This window comes from Xyrauchen texanus, chromosome 23, assembly GCF_025860055.1.
Source record: "Xyrauchen texanus isolate HMW12.3.18 chromosome 23, RBS_HiC_50CHRs, whole genome shotgun sequence".
NCBI classification, from domain to species: domain Eukaryota; kingdom Metazoa; phylum Chordata; class Actinopteri; order Cypriniformes; family Catostomidae; genus Xyrauchen; species Xyrauchen texanus.
The window spans coordinates 14661139-14677972 of record NC_068298.1 but is presented as its reverse complement, the minus strand read 5'-3'; the positions used below and the strand labels follow the sequence as shown (position 1 = coordinate 14677972).

General features: G+C 37.9%; 2 protein-coding genes across 9 annotated transcripts in view; both read right to left on the bottom strand.

Moving 5' to 3' along the window:
- The window catches only part of LOC127663077 (probable E3 ubiquitin-protein ligase MID2), a 185485-nt gene that overhangs the window by 48936 nt on the left and 119715 nt on the right, over window positions 1-16834 (bottom strand). For 6 of the 8 annotated variants that reach the window (XM_052154501.1, XM_052154497.1, XM_052154493.1 and 3 more), the window contains one exon: window positions 12179-12887. In XM_052154501.1, the coding sequence (XP_052010461.1) occupies window positions 12179-12887 (709 nt within the window). Of the gene's footprint in view, window positions 1-12178; window positions 12928-16834 lie in introns of all 8 variants that reach the window. The other 2 variants (XM_052154498.1, XM_052154496.1) reach the window with 1 other exon arrangement.
- LOC127663079 (long-chain-fatty-acid--CoA ligase 4-like) overlaps window positions 1-16834 on the bottom strand; it is a 188958-nt gene that overhangs the window by 93952 nt on the left and 78172 nt on the right. The gene's annotated exons all lie outside the window — the stretch shown is intronic.

Sequence of the window (16834 nt, the reverse complement as noted above, 5' to 3'; positions counted from 1 at the left end):
ATAAAAGTATTGCTCAGTCAGACAAAACCTATTTTTCCTCAAAGTGTAGAGTTCCTTAGACACAGAGACTGATTTCTATATTGATGTGTTAAAAAAAAAAAAAAAAACACTGCTGCAAGAGACTGTAGAACAGTCAATATGTCATACAGTCTTAAAGTATTAGTTCACAAAATGATTCGTTTTTTTTTGTCACTTGACACAACAGTAAAACAAACAAAAGGATACATACCTGAGAGAGAAGAGGGTACAACATGGAAACAAGTTTGTTTTCCTTGGTAAGGTGAGATTACGTACAATGCCAAGCTTGCACTATATTTAAAACTAGTGTGAAAAACATCTAAAAGACTGTCAGGAAGAGAGGCAGACAGCTTTTTAGATAGAGCTGTTATCTCATCTTACTTTGTGCCTAGGAGGCTGATATTGGCATGTGCTTGAGAGCGGTCAAAGCAGGTCACAGCTAATGGCTGTTGAGGAACAGGAGCAAACTTAGGGTAATTTAAGGGGAGGTCACAATGACATGCAAAGCTGATGAAATGGCATGAAAACAATGCATGGCAGAGGCTGTTACACAAAAAGGCAAAGCCCTATAGAGGATTCATGGGTCTCTCAGATGCAAAAACTGTGAGTTTATTTTTAGCTGTAAAACTTCTGAGGCACTTTTTCTATTTCTGAAAGATACTGTCTCCTCCAACTGGCTTTGAAACGTATCCGAACCGAACCTCGCACGGTAATCACAAGCTAAAGACAACTTTCAGCCTGACATATGCCTTTTGACAGACAGCGTAACAAATGGCTTATTCAGACAACTAATTTGCGGAAACAAGCTTTGGCTCTTCTGCCAATGTGTAAATTTGGACAGGCATGGGAATGGTAAAGAGTGACACACCTTGTATGTATGGTAAATTACTTTACATTTCATTTGTGCAACACAATAAACTGCTGCAGATTTTGCAGTGATTCAAATGACATGTTGATTCACTTTCCTTGGAACAGTTTGCTCGCTAGTGATGAATCGAGCCTTAGTTGGGGTTGGGGTTGATGCTTGTCTTGTTCTTAGGAAAGCAGTTCAAAAAAATCACTTTGGAAGATTGTGTGAGCAACCCAGTCCCAAAGCCCAAACACTGGGCTGTATGCACAGGTGAATGGCTTATGACCTATAACCACCCAGAAATGCTGTACACTGCCCCCAGACTCTCATTAAGCTGTGAAATGTGGTGCTATGAATCCAAGATGAGAGAGGGTGGGGATGTAGCAGAGGTGGAAAGAATGACAGCACCGTTGATCATTCCGCACCGAAAATTATTACAGCTGTGCACAGGCTTGAGTAATGACAACAAATCTGCAATTGACATTATTGTATGGTTTGTTGTTTTTATTTGACAACTTGCGCCCTGGAGATATTTTGGATGCCGTAAAAGATTTGACAAATGCTTAGCATGAGAACTAAACAAACTGTTGAGACAATGTTTTCTCATTGAAGTTCTCATTGAAGCTAGTCTGAAACATTCATATCTATACAAGCATTACCCTGTTGTGCATTTGAGATGCACAACAGGGGCGACTGTAGTCTCACAGCAGCAACAGACACTGAAACTACTGTATCTCCTCTCAAAACCCACAGCTTTCAGCCTCTAATTGGCTACATAAGAGTGAAAAATCCCTTTGATGGGTTTTTGAAACATTCTGGATGGTAGTCTGTGAACTACATAGTGGTTTATGAGATATTCTGTCAGAACTGTGTGATCTGGGTTTTAAAAATGCAAGCAAGAAAGCAAGCAGTGCTATAAAAATGACAGATACAAAGTATCCACAACGTTCTGTGATACCCAGACCACTGCAGCACAACCAAACTAATATGTTTGACTTCAATAAACACTAACACTGAGGAATGCTTGAAACAGAGTGGCCACTACACTACTGCAGCATGAAACATGTCTTTATTTATATGAAGTGTCTAAAATATTCCAAATTGGAAGAAAACACATATTCCTGTCCCCATCTCTGCAAACACTACATACAGTACATCACATGTCCAGAGCAAAATTACAGTTGTCTTCTGGAAAAATTACTTCACAGATGTATTGTCCTGAAAACTAATCCCATGCGAATAGGGCTTAAGACATCATTATGGCTTTACAATTCGAAAATATTAATCTCAACATCTGTATTCTTTTCATGTAACAAGCCTGCTTAAATTATGTTTTCATGTGTTTGTTTTAAGTTTGGCTGTTAGGTAGGCCTCTTATTTTATTCTGTGTTAGAAAAGGGGAAATTTCACTGGGGATTTGACTTTCAAGTTGTTTTATTTGTTATTTTGGCCTTGGATAACCTAAAGTCATTGCTCCATTTTTATTATAATTTAACTAAACTACAGTACTTTATAATTCTGAGTTTACCTCTCTTTGGTCTGCAGCTGGGACAGGAGTCCACATAAATCCTATTATTGCACCCTTAACCCTAAACTGGATGTAATAAAGCCCAAATATTTAATATTCTTCATATTTTTAAGCTACATAGATAAGGAACAATCACCAAAATGAAGCTCAGGCTATACAGTATATTTAGAAAAACAATGGTTTAAATAATCTTTCCTCCTATGACACTAAAGCTTTAAAACAAATTATTTTAGTTAAAATTACAGCTATTGGTTAACACCTGGTGTGAGATAGAATGAAATCCCATTTAGAATTGCTCCAAATTTCAGCGTTTACCTTGCGTTTCCATATTGACAATGAATGGATTCAGTGTATAATTATGTAGACAGCGCAAACTATTTTTATCTCCTCTGGTTCTAATCTTTTAGAATAATTAGCATGCATGGCATGGGGTTTAACACTCACTTGGAGATAAACAGACTGTATGATGGGAAATAAGCTTACTGCTGGGACTCTCCTGTGTGTGGCAGCATTGCAGATTTGTTGGACCCCAGGCTCTTTTCACACTGGCACTATGGACAGCTGATAGGAGACACAGCCATTTTTAACAGTCCATTAAGGTATGCTCTGTGTATAAAGCATGCATGAGGTGTCTTGGCCTTTAGTGGGCTGCATGGGCAAGAAATTTAGTCTGGTATCCAGACTAAATCAAATTTACCGAATCAAGTTTTTGCATCAAGAATGGGATATTTAAATCGCATATGAAAAGTAATTTAGTATGCTTATACTAAATGTTTAAACAGTAATAGAGAGCATAAATAAAGAGCATATGTAAAATTTACCCCAGGAAATCATTTGATGTGCATTCATTTTCTGTCATATTTTGACATATTTACTATTGATATAGGAAGTTGGGGTGGGACAGAATTTTTTTGAATAAATAAATATCCAATAGGCTTTAGTAACTTCATAACCATGAACTATGATAAGCTACATGCTAGGCAGTTGCAGATGGTATAAGGGGGAGGGACATTCTCCGTCTAAGTAGCAAAATTGCTTGGAGAAATATCTATGTAGTTCAAGATGATATATCAATATATTTGGACCGATTTTCTAGAAAAGAAAGATTGTTATTTAAAATGTGTAACCTGCATCTGCTAAAGGTAAAATGTGTCAATTTATAGGAGAACAATAGTACATAGATGGTTTCAAAGCTCATAGACATAATGCCACTAAAAGCCACCTCTCATTTTGATTTCATGGGATTTTTGAAAGCTATTCAACAAAAAAGTCCAGATTAGTTTTTGTCAGAATTAGTTTTTAGATTGTTCCATCTTGTCTGGTGTTTACGGTGACCTTTATGGTTGTGAAATACGATCCAGGCTGTCTGTCCGGCTCCCTGGCTCATTGACAGAAGAGTTAAAGGTGGAATAAGTCTTTTTTTTCAAATTCTGTGAATATCTCTTCACCAGGTTTTGCTGAAAACAAAAACTGGTGTTTGCACACAGCCCTGGTTCTGTAAATGGAGAATTAATCAAAGTGGATTGGACCGATCCACACAACACTATTGCGCGTGCATGAATTTGGGGGGGTGGAGTTTCTGAAGGAGCACTGCAGGGAGGGGTGTGTTTGTTTGTTTGTATCAACAGTCTTTCTCAGGAATCACTTTCTCCACCTTTAAAGGTGAAGAATAGTTTGGAAGGGGTGTCTTGTCATGGTCGTTGACTGTCCTGGGACAGGGGAAGGAGGTTTGGGATAGTTCAGGGCTGAGGAAATAGGTCTTGAATGCAATGCGGATGTGCTCTTGTTTTCTCCTAGGGGAGGCAACATTCTTGGCAGCTGAACAGCATGCTTCAGTCACACAGTATGAGCTGGAATGTCCGCAACAGTGGCTGCAGGATGGACACGAGGCCGGAGGAAATTCCTTCCTTGGACTGTCTTCTGACATTCCAGCTCTTGGTGGAAATGCTCCAAGTATCTCAAGCAAAGATAGTGGATGACCAAGGTCACCTGAGCCGTGGACTGCTGGGATCAGAATAGCTCAGAGCAAAGCTGATGTTGAGCAATTTACAGATTTTCATTCTTTGAAATCATAGCCAGAAAAGATAAAACAAAATCTTTGTACAGAACATTTTGACCATAAAACATGTGGTATATATATATATATATATATATATATATATATATATATATATATATATATATATTATCAGGGAAAAAAACATTAAATTAGTTAACTATAACCAAACCATAATTTTACTGTAAAATACTGCAGAAATTAATTTTGTAAGTATGAATTACCATATAATTTATGGTAAAAAATATATACAGTTTTACATTCAACAAGACAACAGATACACTTTTTTTTTTTTTTCCAGAAAAATACTGTTAAAAATTATGTTATTTGCAAGTAAAGAAATTCACTTTATAATTTAAAATGAAAAACAGTAAAACAATGTCCCCAGAATTCCTTTTGTGCTACATCACACATTTTTTCTTACTTTTGTTATCCATTATGTCTATCAGGGTGTTTTATGTTACATTTTCTGTAGCTTAGTTAATGTTTATTTTATTATATATTTTAGGTAACATTATACACACTGCCTATACATGTTCATTAGCTATGGTTCATGGAGAGGCCAATTTTGGTCAATTTAAAATCATCATGGCCTTCTGTTTTACCACCCGTATTAATATGTTGTTTATCAGTATATTTTAAGATACAAAGTAGATTTTAGTAGATCAAGTAGGTTGGTATATGGTATTCATCAGTTAATGAAATATACAAACAGTTTTGAACTATCCAATATAAAGGCAACAAAATTACATCCTCTTTAATGTCTGAAACACTGTCACCTGTTTATAACACTGTTTATAATGTATGTTATAAATAATGTATTAGGAGGTGCACTTCATTCTGAAAATGGTTGACTGACAAAGGTGGAGGAATGCAGATAAATGCCACCCCATCAAAGCCTGAACACAACCAACACTCAGTGAATACCACAGTTGAGCTCTGTGGTAAAACATCAGGGATAAACACATTAAAGACGAATTCCAAAGCAAAACCACAAGCGCAAATAACTTCACAGGACTTTGCCATCAGGCACTACAACAGCCCAAATAAGACATAAAGGTAGAACACGAGCGCATGAGACTCTCCATGAATAACTAATAATCCTATTTCAAAGAGGAATAACCTCTTAAAACCAGAGCCACTACTGATCCAACTCTCTGAGCATCGCATAGGCAGCTGGATGATGACAGTGGTGCCTTGCACTTCACACCAAAGCACAAAGCAGAGAAATACCACATTAGCCCCCCGCACTTAAAAAACACCTGAACCTGGAGACCAAAGTGCAGAGAGGAGATGGTTGTTCGCATTGTAAGGCTGATGGCTCCACTTCAATGCACTTAAAAGCTTTGCAGTTCCACTCTGCATTAATTGTGTATGCGGAGCACAAGGTTCAAAGCAGTTTAATAACAAGCTTCTATGTTCCTCTCTGATAACCTGTCACTATATATCTTCACAGCATGCACCATGTGGGGGTCTCTGCATGCAATCACGCACCAGGTTGGCACATGCAGACATAAGAGTTTATAAAGAATAGAAAAGCCCCAAAGAACATCTGAAGGCCTACATACAGAACCAGCTAACACTATCCTGCACCACCTGGTTTTCAAACACTGGCACATCTCCATAAAGATAGTAAAATTCCAAAACGCAATATCAACAAAAATGATCAAGACACATACTTGCTCTTTTCTATAAAATTACAATTAATTGGGACTAAGGCTTAAAAAGCTTCCAAAAGGATGCAAAAGCAATATTTATATTTAATATATGTGAAAGTCAAAATGTTATAGTGCTATATTCCACATTTTCTGAAGTAATTAAATTGCTTTGTTAGAGGAATAGACTGATATTTATGCCGTTTTTCACTGATAATCTTCCAAGCCAGTGAGCTGTTAACCTCTGTAAATTAACCAGACCATTCAGTCAATGAGTTGAACTTTAGATTAGTCAAATCATTCAGACAAGTGAAAAGATCTGAATTAAAAGAACGATTTGTTCACAATCAGAAATCACTACATCTCTCATGAACTCTCATGAGCTAAAACAGATTTTTTGAGAATTACAACTTGGTCTGTCTGTTGTATTAATAACTTTTATAATGATTTTATGGTGCGTTTGCTCATAGCAATTGAATGAAACATCTTAAAAATGTCTCCTTTTGTGTTCCAAGGAAGACAGAAAGTCACAGGTTTGGAACAGCATGAGATGAGTAAATAAATACATAATTTAAAATTTTGGGTGATTTGGGGTCACAGTCTCTCCACTATATACAGGTGTAGATCACAGCACCACTGTGAGAGCACCCATAATCTGTATATTTCATTACCCACAATGAGATGTATTTCTATAGAACTTGGACTATAAGCATGGCACATTGCCTCCTGAGTTATCTCCTCTGCACACCTTGGGTACAAGTATGGGCAAATGTGGCCGCAGTAGGAAAATCTAGCTGAAGTCCTGTGGAAGGAAAGCCCAGCTCATATCAAACACTTTTTCAGCTGACTTCAAATGTCCTTTAAAAGCGGTCTTTTAGGAGCATTTTGAAAATGACCCCAGTGGTCTACTGAGGGCTCAATAAATGCAGCAGAAATTGGTGTCTGCTGAGCTGGGCTCATATATCTGTGAGAAGATAGACGGGCTCCCTAAGGAGCTTAGAGTAAGAGGCCCGACTGTCAAACGGGGTGGAACTTTAATCAAAGCTGACTGCTGCGACTTGCAACTTTTCCGAAATAGAAATTAAACCTTTAATCGCCACTTTTTTCATATTTTGTGTTTTGGCCCTGTAAAACCTAATCCCTGAGCATTTGCAAGAGTGCTGTCATGCTTTGAATGCTTCGCTGTCTGACGCTCCTCATGTAAGTCACGTTCAAATGCAGGAGAAGAGTGAGATCAATAGGAGGATTGAAGAAGCATGCTGAGTGCTATGGAGAGCGCAGGACTAAACATAATGTTTGGCTAGTTTCTGTAGCTGTTTAGAGGTGGCAAGTGTGTGGAGAGGCGTTGATGAGTTTTTAAAAGAATGGCAGCTCATTAGCTCCTTGAAGGAAAGCACACAAAGCTGAACCCAATGACTGAAGTATCTGAGCTTCAATCAATTAGCGGCCTAGCAATACCTCTGAGAAAATCATGATAAGCATATGACAACACCCTGTTCAAACGCTGTCCTTTCATTTTGCTTGGGGAAGCTAAATTACTCATAATTTAAAGCAGTTAAACTGCAGTCAAGCTACTCTTTAAAAAAAAATGGTTAGATACACTACAAGCTACTTACAGTATACTAACTACATAGATTTAAATATATAACTATACAATACATTTTTCAATCTGAATTATTCTGTCAGAAAAAGACTGAAGGTTTTATATAAACAAAATTAAGTTAAGCTTAACACTTGAATTTAATTTAACCTAACTAGAAACACACTACATTATTTTGAAAACAGTTGAACTACTGCGATGCTACTGAAAAATGTAGTTAAGTTAGTTGCGTCACTATTTTAGTAAGTTACTCACCAACACAGGAAGAGCTAGCAGTTGGGCTTCACAATAAAAGTAACATGCGATTCAACGAATGCTGAATATTAAATGGCAGAGCCCATCTGAATGCATGGAACTGCTTGAATCATCATCCAACATAGTGAAGCTTACATACAAACAAGGATTTCTCATTTAACTTGAGCCGGAAGATGATTAAAAGTTTGAAGCCCTGAGCCCTGACTGCGTCTTCTCTCTCCCCAGGTTTTGGATTGGGAGTTCAAAGTTAGGCAGGTTCAAAGCTTCAGCAGGGGAAATTCAAATAAGCCTTTGCAATGGAGACAGGAATCCGGACGTTTGCAAAAGTGCATTTTAGACATAAGCTGCATCCCAAATCACACATTTCTGCACTCTATGCCATTTTTTTTGCATAAATATGAAAAATGTGTGGAATGTTGGACACTTTATGCACTCAGCGGTCATGGCTTGCCCAATACATAGCGGAGGTTCCCTGACAAAACAATTGTTATAAAATGGCGAATTACTAAAACTTCTGTGAAGACATCACTTTGCTAATGTTTTCTCATCACTCCACACTGTGTAAATTTGTGAATCATTTGAGATACAAGGGTTGAAATGAGGTTGACTAACGTGCTAAAGCTAGCAGTAAAACATCATATGTATTTTAAATGTTATTTTATTCAGCTGAAATGAATGCTTCCGTGTAGTACAAAGATGTTAGTGTTACATTTGAGGCAATACTACCCCTTTCATTCATGTACTAGATACCGGAGTACATTGTACAGTATATAGTGTACGTGCAGTTTATAGTGCGTCATTTGAGACACAGCTATAGCATCTTAGGACACTCACAGAAACTACTTTTAAAGAATATAGGGCATCTGGAACGAGACACGACTATCACAGGTACCGTGTGTATAGTGTACAACAAGATTCTTCAGCACAAGTGGTAATTATATAGAGAGTAATTAAAAACCGAGGTAATCCTCTCAGTCCAATGGTATACAAAGAGGAAATTAAACGTTGATCTGAATGATGTAACCTTTCCATAATGGCAGCTTCCCTGCAAGGAGACCTTGGGACAAAAGAGGAGCACTTTTCTCAGGTATCGACTTTCTGCAACACACAATGAACTTTATCTAGCACAATCGAGGCTGTTTGAGCACAGCCGCATTCATTTTCTCAAAAACCAGATGGGCCCAGTGTCAATGATCGGAATTTCCTTTGTGTGAGCTGGTGTGAACAAAGAGGTCAGCGGGGATACATGATCACAGGGTGATCACATGTGCCTTCGATGCTTGCTATTATAATGCTGATGCAGAAGTCAATGGCTGCCTATTCACGAGAGCAAGATTATGATGGTGTAAAGGCATCTGTGTAGGCTTATATTAACAAATCCATCCCATGAGATCTCAACTCGCACATTACTACTAGCTGCCTTAAAGGGATATTTCACCCAGAAATTAGAATTCTCTTAACGCTTACTAAAACTCATGTTGTTCAAAAATCAAATGAGATGTTAGGCAGAATGTTAAACTCAGTCACATTCATTGCCATTGCACTTTTTTTTCAATACAATGAAACATCTCCATTGTTGTTCCCTAGAACGGTGTTTCCCAACCACTGTGCCTCAGCAAACTAGTGTGCCATGAAAGATTGTCAGGTGTGCCGTGAAAAATACCGTACTGTAGATCTGCTTTGTTTTATAATTCTTATACTGACGTCAATAGATTTGTAGCCTTGCAAGTTTTAATAAAGGAGAAGGAAAGGACGTTATTGAAACTCACTATTATTAGACTATTATTGTTTTTTTTTTTTTAAATAATGCTTAGACTGAAGGAAGACTCTAGATCTACTTTGGACACTATAAAGTCTCTTGGTAAATTTCGGTCACGAACGACTCAAAATGATTCACTGACACTCATTTCTTGCCACCGAGTGACATTTCCAAAAGGGGTCACAGAACTAATCAGTTAATTATATTGATCAAATTTGTGAAACAGAAGCAAGCCTCACCAAAATACTCTTGATTTTGCAGCTAATTCTGCACAATTGTAAACTTGAATAAACTTGAATCACTAAAATAGCTGGAATTTGTGCTTTTAGCTCATTTAAAAAAATATATATATATTATCAGAATAAACGTTCGTGGACCAGTCTTACCTTTTTCGCCCCTCATGAGTTTGCATCTCTGTAATAAGTTGTGGCATTGCAAGAACATTGACAATGGTTAGCCTATGTGGGATAGCGGTGTGCCGTTAAAGTTTTTAGTCGTAAAAAGTGTGCCGTGGCAGTATAAAGGTTGGGAAACACTGCCCTAGAAGAAAGAATGTCATACAGGTTTGGAACAACATGACAGTTAACTGGGCACAACCTATAAATATTCAGGCTGTTGTTAAGCCTTCTGCAGCTGTGAATGATTATACTGATGTGTGTCTGTGTGGGTGGGTGTGAGTATTCTCACAGATACAGCTTTGCTTAAGTTGGGAGCTCTGTGGTTCAAATGAGCCAGTGTGAGCTTCGATATTTTAGCCCTGATTCAGCAATCAGCTTCTTTGTAGTAGGTCAGCATTGTGTCTCAGTGCTGAACAGAGAATGGCTTTAGGGACTGCAGACTCATCTAAAATGATAATGACAATAGCTCAATGGAACAGCTGGGCAGTAGTGGTTACTACTATGCATGAAGAGCTTCAACATGAAGGGTAACAAATATTGCACAAAATGAGGTTAGTTTGATGCTCATGAAATTAAATTTGATTGCCTAAAAAAAAATATATGCATAAATAATGGTTTACAATAGATCATCTCTAAGAAAGCAAAGATTTTATGAAAGAGCTCACCTTGACTAGGGCTGTCGACGCAAAATATGCGCGTCGATTCGTCAGACCCAAAACAAAGATGGCGGCGCCGGAGAGTAGTAGCAACACGAGTGGCTCCTCAGACTATCAGAAGTGCAAGGCGGCATGCACTCGTTCCTCTAAAGTATGGGAATTATTTTAATTCTAATGATATGTCGTCTTTGCAAAATGGAGATGGCCTTCCATTCTAGCACCACGGCAATGCACCAGCGCACGACGCACGCACGCACACAGTATTCTTAAGGTGAAAGGAAAGTGTCAGAGTGTAAGTTGTTATTTGCATGTGAATGAAGATGCCTTTTTTCAGTATGTTCAACATAAATGTTGAATTCTGAATGTTTATTTTCATTATTTATTTTTTGTTGGAAAAGCACTTTCTGTATTAGCTTAAAGCCCCCAAGTTTACAATAGTTACATTATTCTTTCAATAGCTCTAAGAAAGGGTGGCTGGGTGACCTTTTTATTTTTTTATTGAATGCTAGACATCAAGTTGTTGTTATTTTTATGTGAATGAAGAATTACAAGATGCACTTTTTTTCAGTAAGCTAGGCCTATGTGTTTTCAAGGCTTCAAGGTTTTATTGAATGCTACCTCTGACTAAGAATGCATTACTTTGCACTTGTATAGTCTTTTAATTTGGAATTTTAAGAGCAATAAACATATATTGCAATGTTAAGGAATTCATTATTTTTTTTTTCATTCAGATATGTAAATCAACATGTATAAATTGCTATTAGTCAATTAATGGGGAGATAATCAAATCGTAATCGAATTGGACTGGAAAAATGAATCGTTAGATTAATCGATGCATCGAAAAAATAATCGCTAGATTAATCGTTTAAAAAATAATTGTTTATCCCAGCCCTAACCTTGACAGTAATGAACGCAATGAACACAGCAAGAATCAAAGACATTTGGATTTGAATTTGTATTTCACTGAAAATTGGTAGAAAGAGAGCAAGTCTGTGAGTCAAAAAGTGTTGAAACCTTATCATTGTTCATTCTGAGAAGGGCTTTTCCAAATATCAAAGTGCTAGACTGAACGCCTTAGAAAATAACAACAATAACAGATAGTTTAAAGTTTTAATCAATAATTGTTTTAAGACCAGTGGCTTGTGTTTTAGCTTTGAAGCCATCTATATGCTAATGTACTCCTAAAACTTAACACAATTTACCTTACCTAGCAAATATATTTGTTTTTAATTTACTACAAAAAAAGTATTTTGTCCAAGTCTTTTTGTTTATCCAATCAAATGCTCTCTAGAATGAGAATGTACCATGCTTCAATAGGAATAGTTTCAATAGGAAATGTCAAATCAGGAAAGAAAAATTTAGTCGTCAAACAATTTAATGGGGACTCAAAATTTTGGACTCACCTTAAGCTTGTCGAAGCGCTCACTGAGTGATGTGACCTGATGCTCGCGGTGTCGACCGACCAGCTTGCAGAGAGCACAGATTAGCTGGTCGTCTACCACGCAGTACATGTTCACCTTCTCATTCTCATGCTCCAGGCAGGCCAGCCCACGTAAGTGAGCGTCTGCCACCGGCTCCACCAGACGATGGCTGGTGAAGGGCTTCTTATTGGGGTGCGTCGCCCGCAGGCAGCGATCACAGTACGACACCTCGCATGTCACGCAGGTCTTTACTGCCTCCCTTGGTGGCTCCTGATCACAGAACTGGCAGCCAACGCGCTCTAGCGACATGGCGCTACTGGCGGGGCTACCCCGCGCACTCCCACTGAGCGTGGCACTGTAAGGCCGCAGCCGGCGACTGTCGTTGGGCGAGTTGGGCCCGCTGATGGAGGCCTTCTGGAAGCGGTCAATGATGTTCTGCAGTGTCACATTGCGCTTTAAGCCCTCAAGGCCACGCTGATTCAGCGTGATGACGTAGCGGCAGGTAGGGCACTGGAAGGCGGAGATGGACTCAAGGGGCTTGGTGCTGGAGCAGTGCGAGACCAAGATGCGGTGAGCGCAGTTGAAGCACAGGCTATGGGCACAGGGCAGCAGAAGGGGATCCTCAAACAATTCCAGGCAGATTGGACATGTCAGCTCGGACTCCAGTGTTTCCATCTTCAGTTGAACCAATCTAAAGGTGACATCAAATCCCACAGAAGCTGGTCAGTCACCTGTGCAGCGGACAGCTACGTGTTAGTGGCAAGCAATTTTAGTATGGCAAAAGCAGCACAGAGAGAAGAGAAATTCCACTCCAAAAAAAATATGCCATGCTAAGGCCAAATGTATGTGGACACCCAAACAGAACAATCTTTTGAGCATTTAATTTCAAAACCATAGGTATTAATCCCTCCCTTTTCTGCCATTACAGCTCCACACAGAAAAGTGCCCTCCTAAACAGTTTCAAATTTGAAAGTACAAAATTCTCTCAAATGTCATTGTATGCAGTAGTATTAAAGGGATAGTTCACCCAAAAATGAATATTCTCTCATCATTTACTCACCCTCATTCCATCCTAAATTTGTATGACTTTTTCTTCTGCAGACAACAAATTATGATTTTTAGAAGAATATTTCAGCTCTGTAGGTCCATACAATGAAAATGAATGGGTGCCAAAATGTTGATGCTACAAAAAGCACATATAGCCATCATAAAAGTAATCCATACGACTCCAGTGTTTTAATTAATGTCTTCAGAAGTGATATGATAGGTGTGGGTGAGAAACATATCAATAAATCAATTGTTTGCTAGAAATTATTTTCCCAGTAGGGGGCGATATGCATTAAGAATGTGAATCACCAAAAACACAAGAGGAGGAATGTGAAAGTGAACATTAAAGTGGACATTGACTGAGCAGGGAGGAGAATTTATAGTAAAGAAAATTTTTTTATATTGATCTGTTTCTCACCCACACCAATCATAAAGCTTCTGAAGACATTGATTTAACCACTGGATTACTTTTATGCTGACTTATGTGATCTTTGGAGCTTCAAAATTTTGGCACCTATTCACTTACTTTGCTCGACCAAAAAAAGTTGAAAAAATATTCTAAAACTCTTCATCTGAGTTCAGCAGATTAAATAAGTTATACACATCTGGGATGGCATAAGGGTGAGTATATGATGGAGAATTTAAATTTTTGTGTGAAGTATTCCTTTAAGATTTGTCTTCTCTGAAATTCCTACAAGAGCTAAACTTTAGAAGGGAGTCTCCACATACAGTACTTTTGACCATGTAGTGAATGTATAATCACATTTCTTGTGATTACTGTATACAAAGTAATTGAAAAGAGAAGAAAAGTTAATACACTTTGAGTGGAAAATCATTTTAATTATAAGCAGTTTGGTTAATGACAGCAAACATACATATCATTTGTTCACCCAAAAATTAAAATTCTGTCATAATTTACACCATCTCATAATAAACAACATATTTTTCCATGGAACACACACAAAAACAGTTAGGAAGCATGATAGCCTAGTCACCATTGACTTTCACTGCATTTATTTTCCACACAAAAATGAATGGTGAAAGTGAATTTTCAACTGAAAAGGAAATTTTCAATCGAAGAAAGAAAGTCATTTAAGTTTTGAACAACATGAGGATTATAATATTATGACAGAATTTCCATTTTTGGTTGATCTATCCCTTTCACACTAAAGCATTATTTTTGGCTCAATGGCATGTGCGTGCTTAGGCTAATAGTTTTACAAATAGAACATACATGTCAAAGCATGTTTAAGGATTTTCAGCAAGCTGTGTCATCAAAGGAAATAATAGGGGGGTAGCTTTTAAATTCAGTTCGCTGTATAGACAGCAGTGCTGAGTTATTACTAAACATTCTGGGCTAGATGAGCAGTGCAGATGTGAGTAATCCACAAACACAGTCAGTCACACTCGGATGAGCTTCAGCTAAGCAATCAATGTCATCAAGCAACACTTCATCTGCCCATCAAGTCATAACCAATATAATTCACTTCCTTTATGACTGTTTAAAAGAAAGCATAAAGCCTTGAACTACAAACACTCTGCAAGTAATTTCCTGCACATTTATTTCTAGCCAGACATTTTTGCTAAATCACTGCTGCTTTAATCGAGCAGATTAGATTGTTTCTGCTTTGATGAATATGAATGGACACAAATCAGCATAATCTTCACTGAGTACGGGCACCTGTATCCATCCCTCATTTTTTTTAATTGTACTTCGTGCCATGTGGTGTGATAATGCATTACTTTTCGAAGTATATAATACAATAACTGTTTTCAAACAGGTTTCCTAAACATTTATACCTGCTATTGGTCAGTCGAACAGACAGTCCCAACCCAAACTCATGACATTGGTTAAGCCAGTGTTGTGTTGGTTGGGATGCTAAGACAAAGCACACTTTTCAGGAGTATCAACCTATGAATGTCTTTCACCAAACACACTTTACAGTCACACAAACACCAAGAAAAACCACTAAAACAACACTGATCAACCAACATGAAACAAGAAAATAATGATTAAACTATATTATGAGATATTGTTGCATTGAAGATTCTCTGTTATTATCTTACTATTTATTACACTTTTTCATGCTCATGTAAATCACATCTCCCTTGTCTGGGTATGTGCACAGCCGTGTGGCTTCATATTGACCAAGCCAAACTGCCCTGTGGCTTTTAACTATTCCCAATCCTGATGTTACATACTAATCAATGTGGGACTCTATACTCCCATGAAAGGCTATGATCACATTGCCCAAGTCTATAACATTTCCCTGCATCTGCTGATCTACCGGTGGCACTGTCCGTCTCCATCCTATCATTGTCACATCAGACTTTAATTCCCATCCTTTTAAATGTCTATTGAGCATGTCAGAACCTTCAAGAAAGGCTGCTCTACTGAAGCAGCAAGTTATTGCCAATTCTGACAAGGAACCTGTAGCCATGCTTAAGACTGCTGCTTAAAAATATCTGACAGCTTCTATGAGGAGTCAAAAGCTCTTGGAGTCAGCAGACATCCGGAGACCTTCTAAAAAACCTTTAACTTGACAAGTCCATCTGACAGTCAGGCATGATGAGCAAGTGAGTAAAGTCATAGTGGTCGACTTTCACTGAATTTTTCTTTTTTTAAATGCAGATGTCATGGTGGCTGGGCCTTATGTAATAGTCACCTTGCTGACATATAGGAGGGTTATGAAAGAACGGAAATTTTGTGTAATTATTGTAATCGGATTGAATGTATCAGGCTGATGGAGAAATGGAGGGGTGGGAGAAGCAAGGCTCACAAATGGCATGACCTCAAATCAGTAATGGATTCATGGCAGATCACGTGGGAAATTAGGGATGCTCCATTTTTAAAATCAACGTATAAAGAGAGCCAGAAAAGGTTTTGCATGTAAACTGACCATAAAATTTAGTATTTATTAAAAAAAATAAATATATAAAAATAGAGCAAGAACACTTAAAAAAAAAACATTTCATAAAAAAGATACTTGTTAGTTTTAAATAATAAAACATTAGATATACTGTTCAAAATAAAGATACATTTTTTGGAGACTTTCTGGATGTCAAACCCATTCAAAAAGTCCATTATGTTATCTTGATGAACTACAGCTTTGGTTACATTGCTAGGACACCTATGTGAATTTGAGGGGAACTGACATTTTTAAGCATGGCTTAAATGTCCAATACCTTTTGGGGTCACTGTTTATGTCTAGTGCAAGTGTAACAGGCAGTGGAAGGATGTGATAAATTGGATAAGTTGTTCATGCAGAAGGAAACATTTTGCTCCTTTCAAAGAAAGACCCCACATCACATAATCTGATTATGATGAAAATGCTCCATATGGCGGCTGATCAGAGTCTGCCATTGCTCACGCACAGCCTCCCTCATGCACATATGCACATGCACACACTCTCAGAACCCATCTGGTTTATTTGATCTGTTCTCGGGATGATTAAGGCATTATTTTTCCATAATTTTCCCTTTGATGTTGACTTGGAATAAAAAAAAAGATGGAGAGCACTCTCAATAAGAGATGACTCACATGGTGATGACTCACATGGTAATGATTTAACAAAGCCACTTAATGCTCAA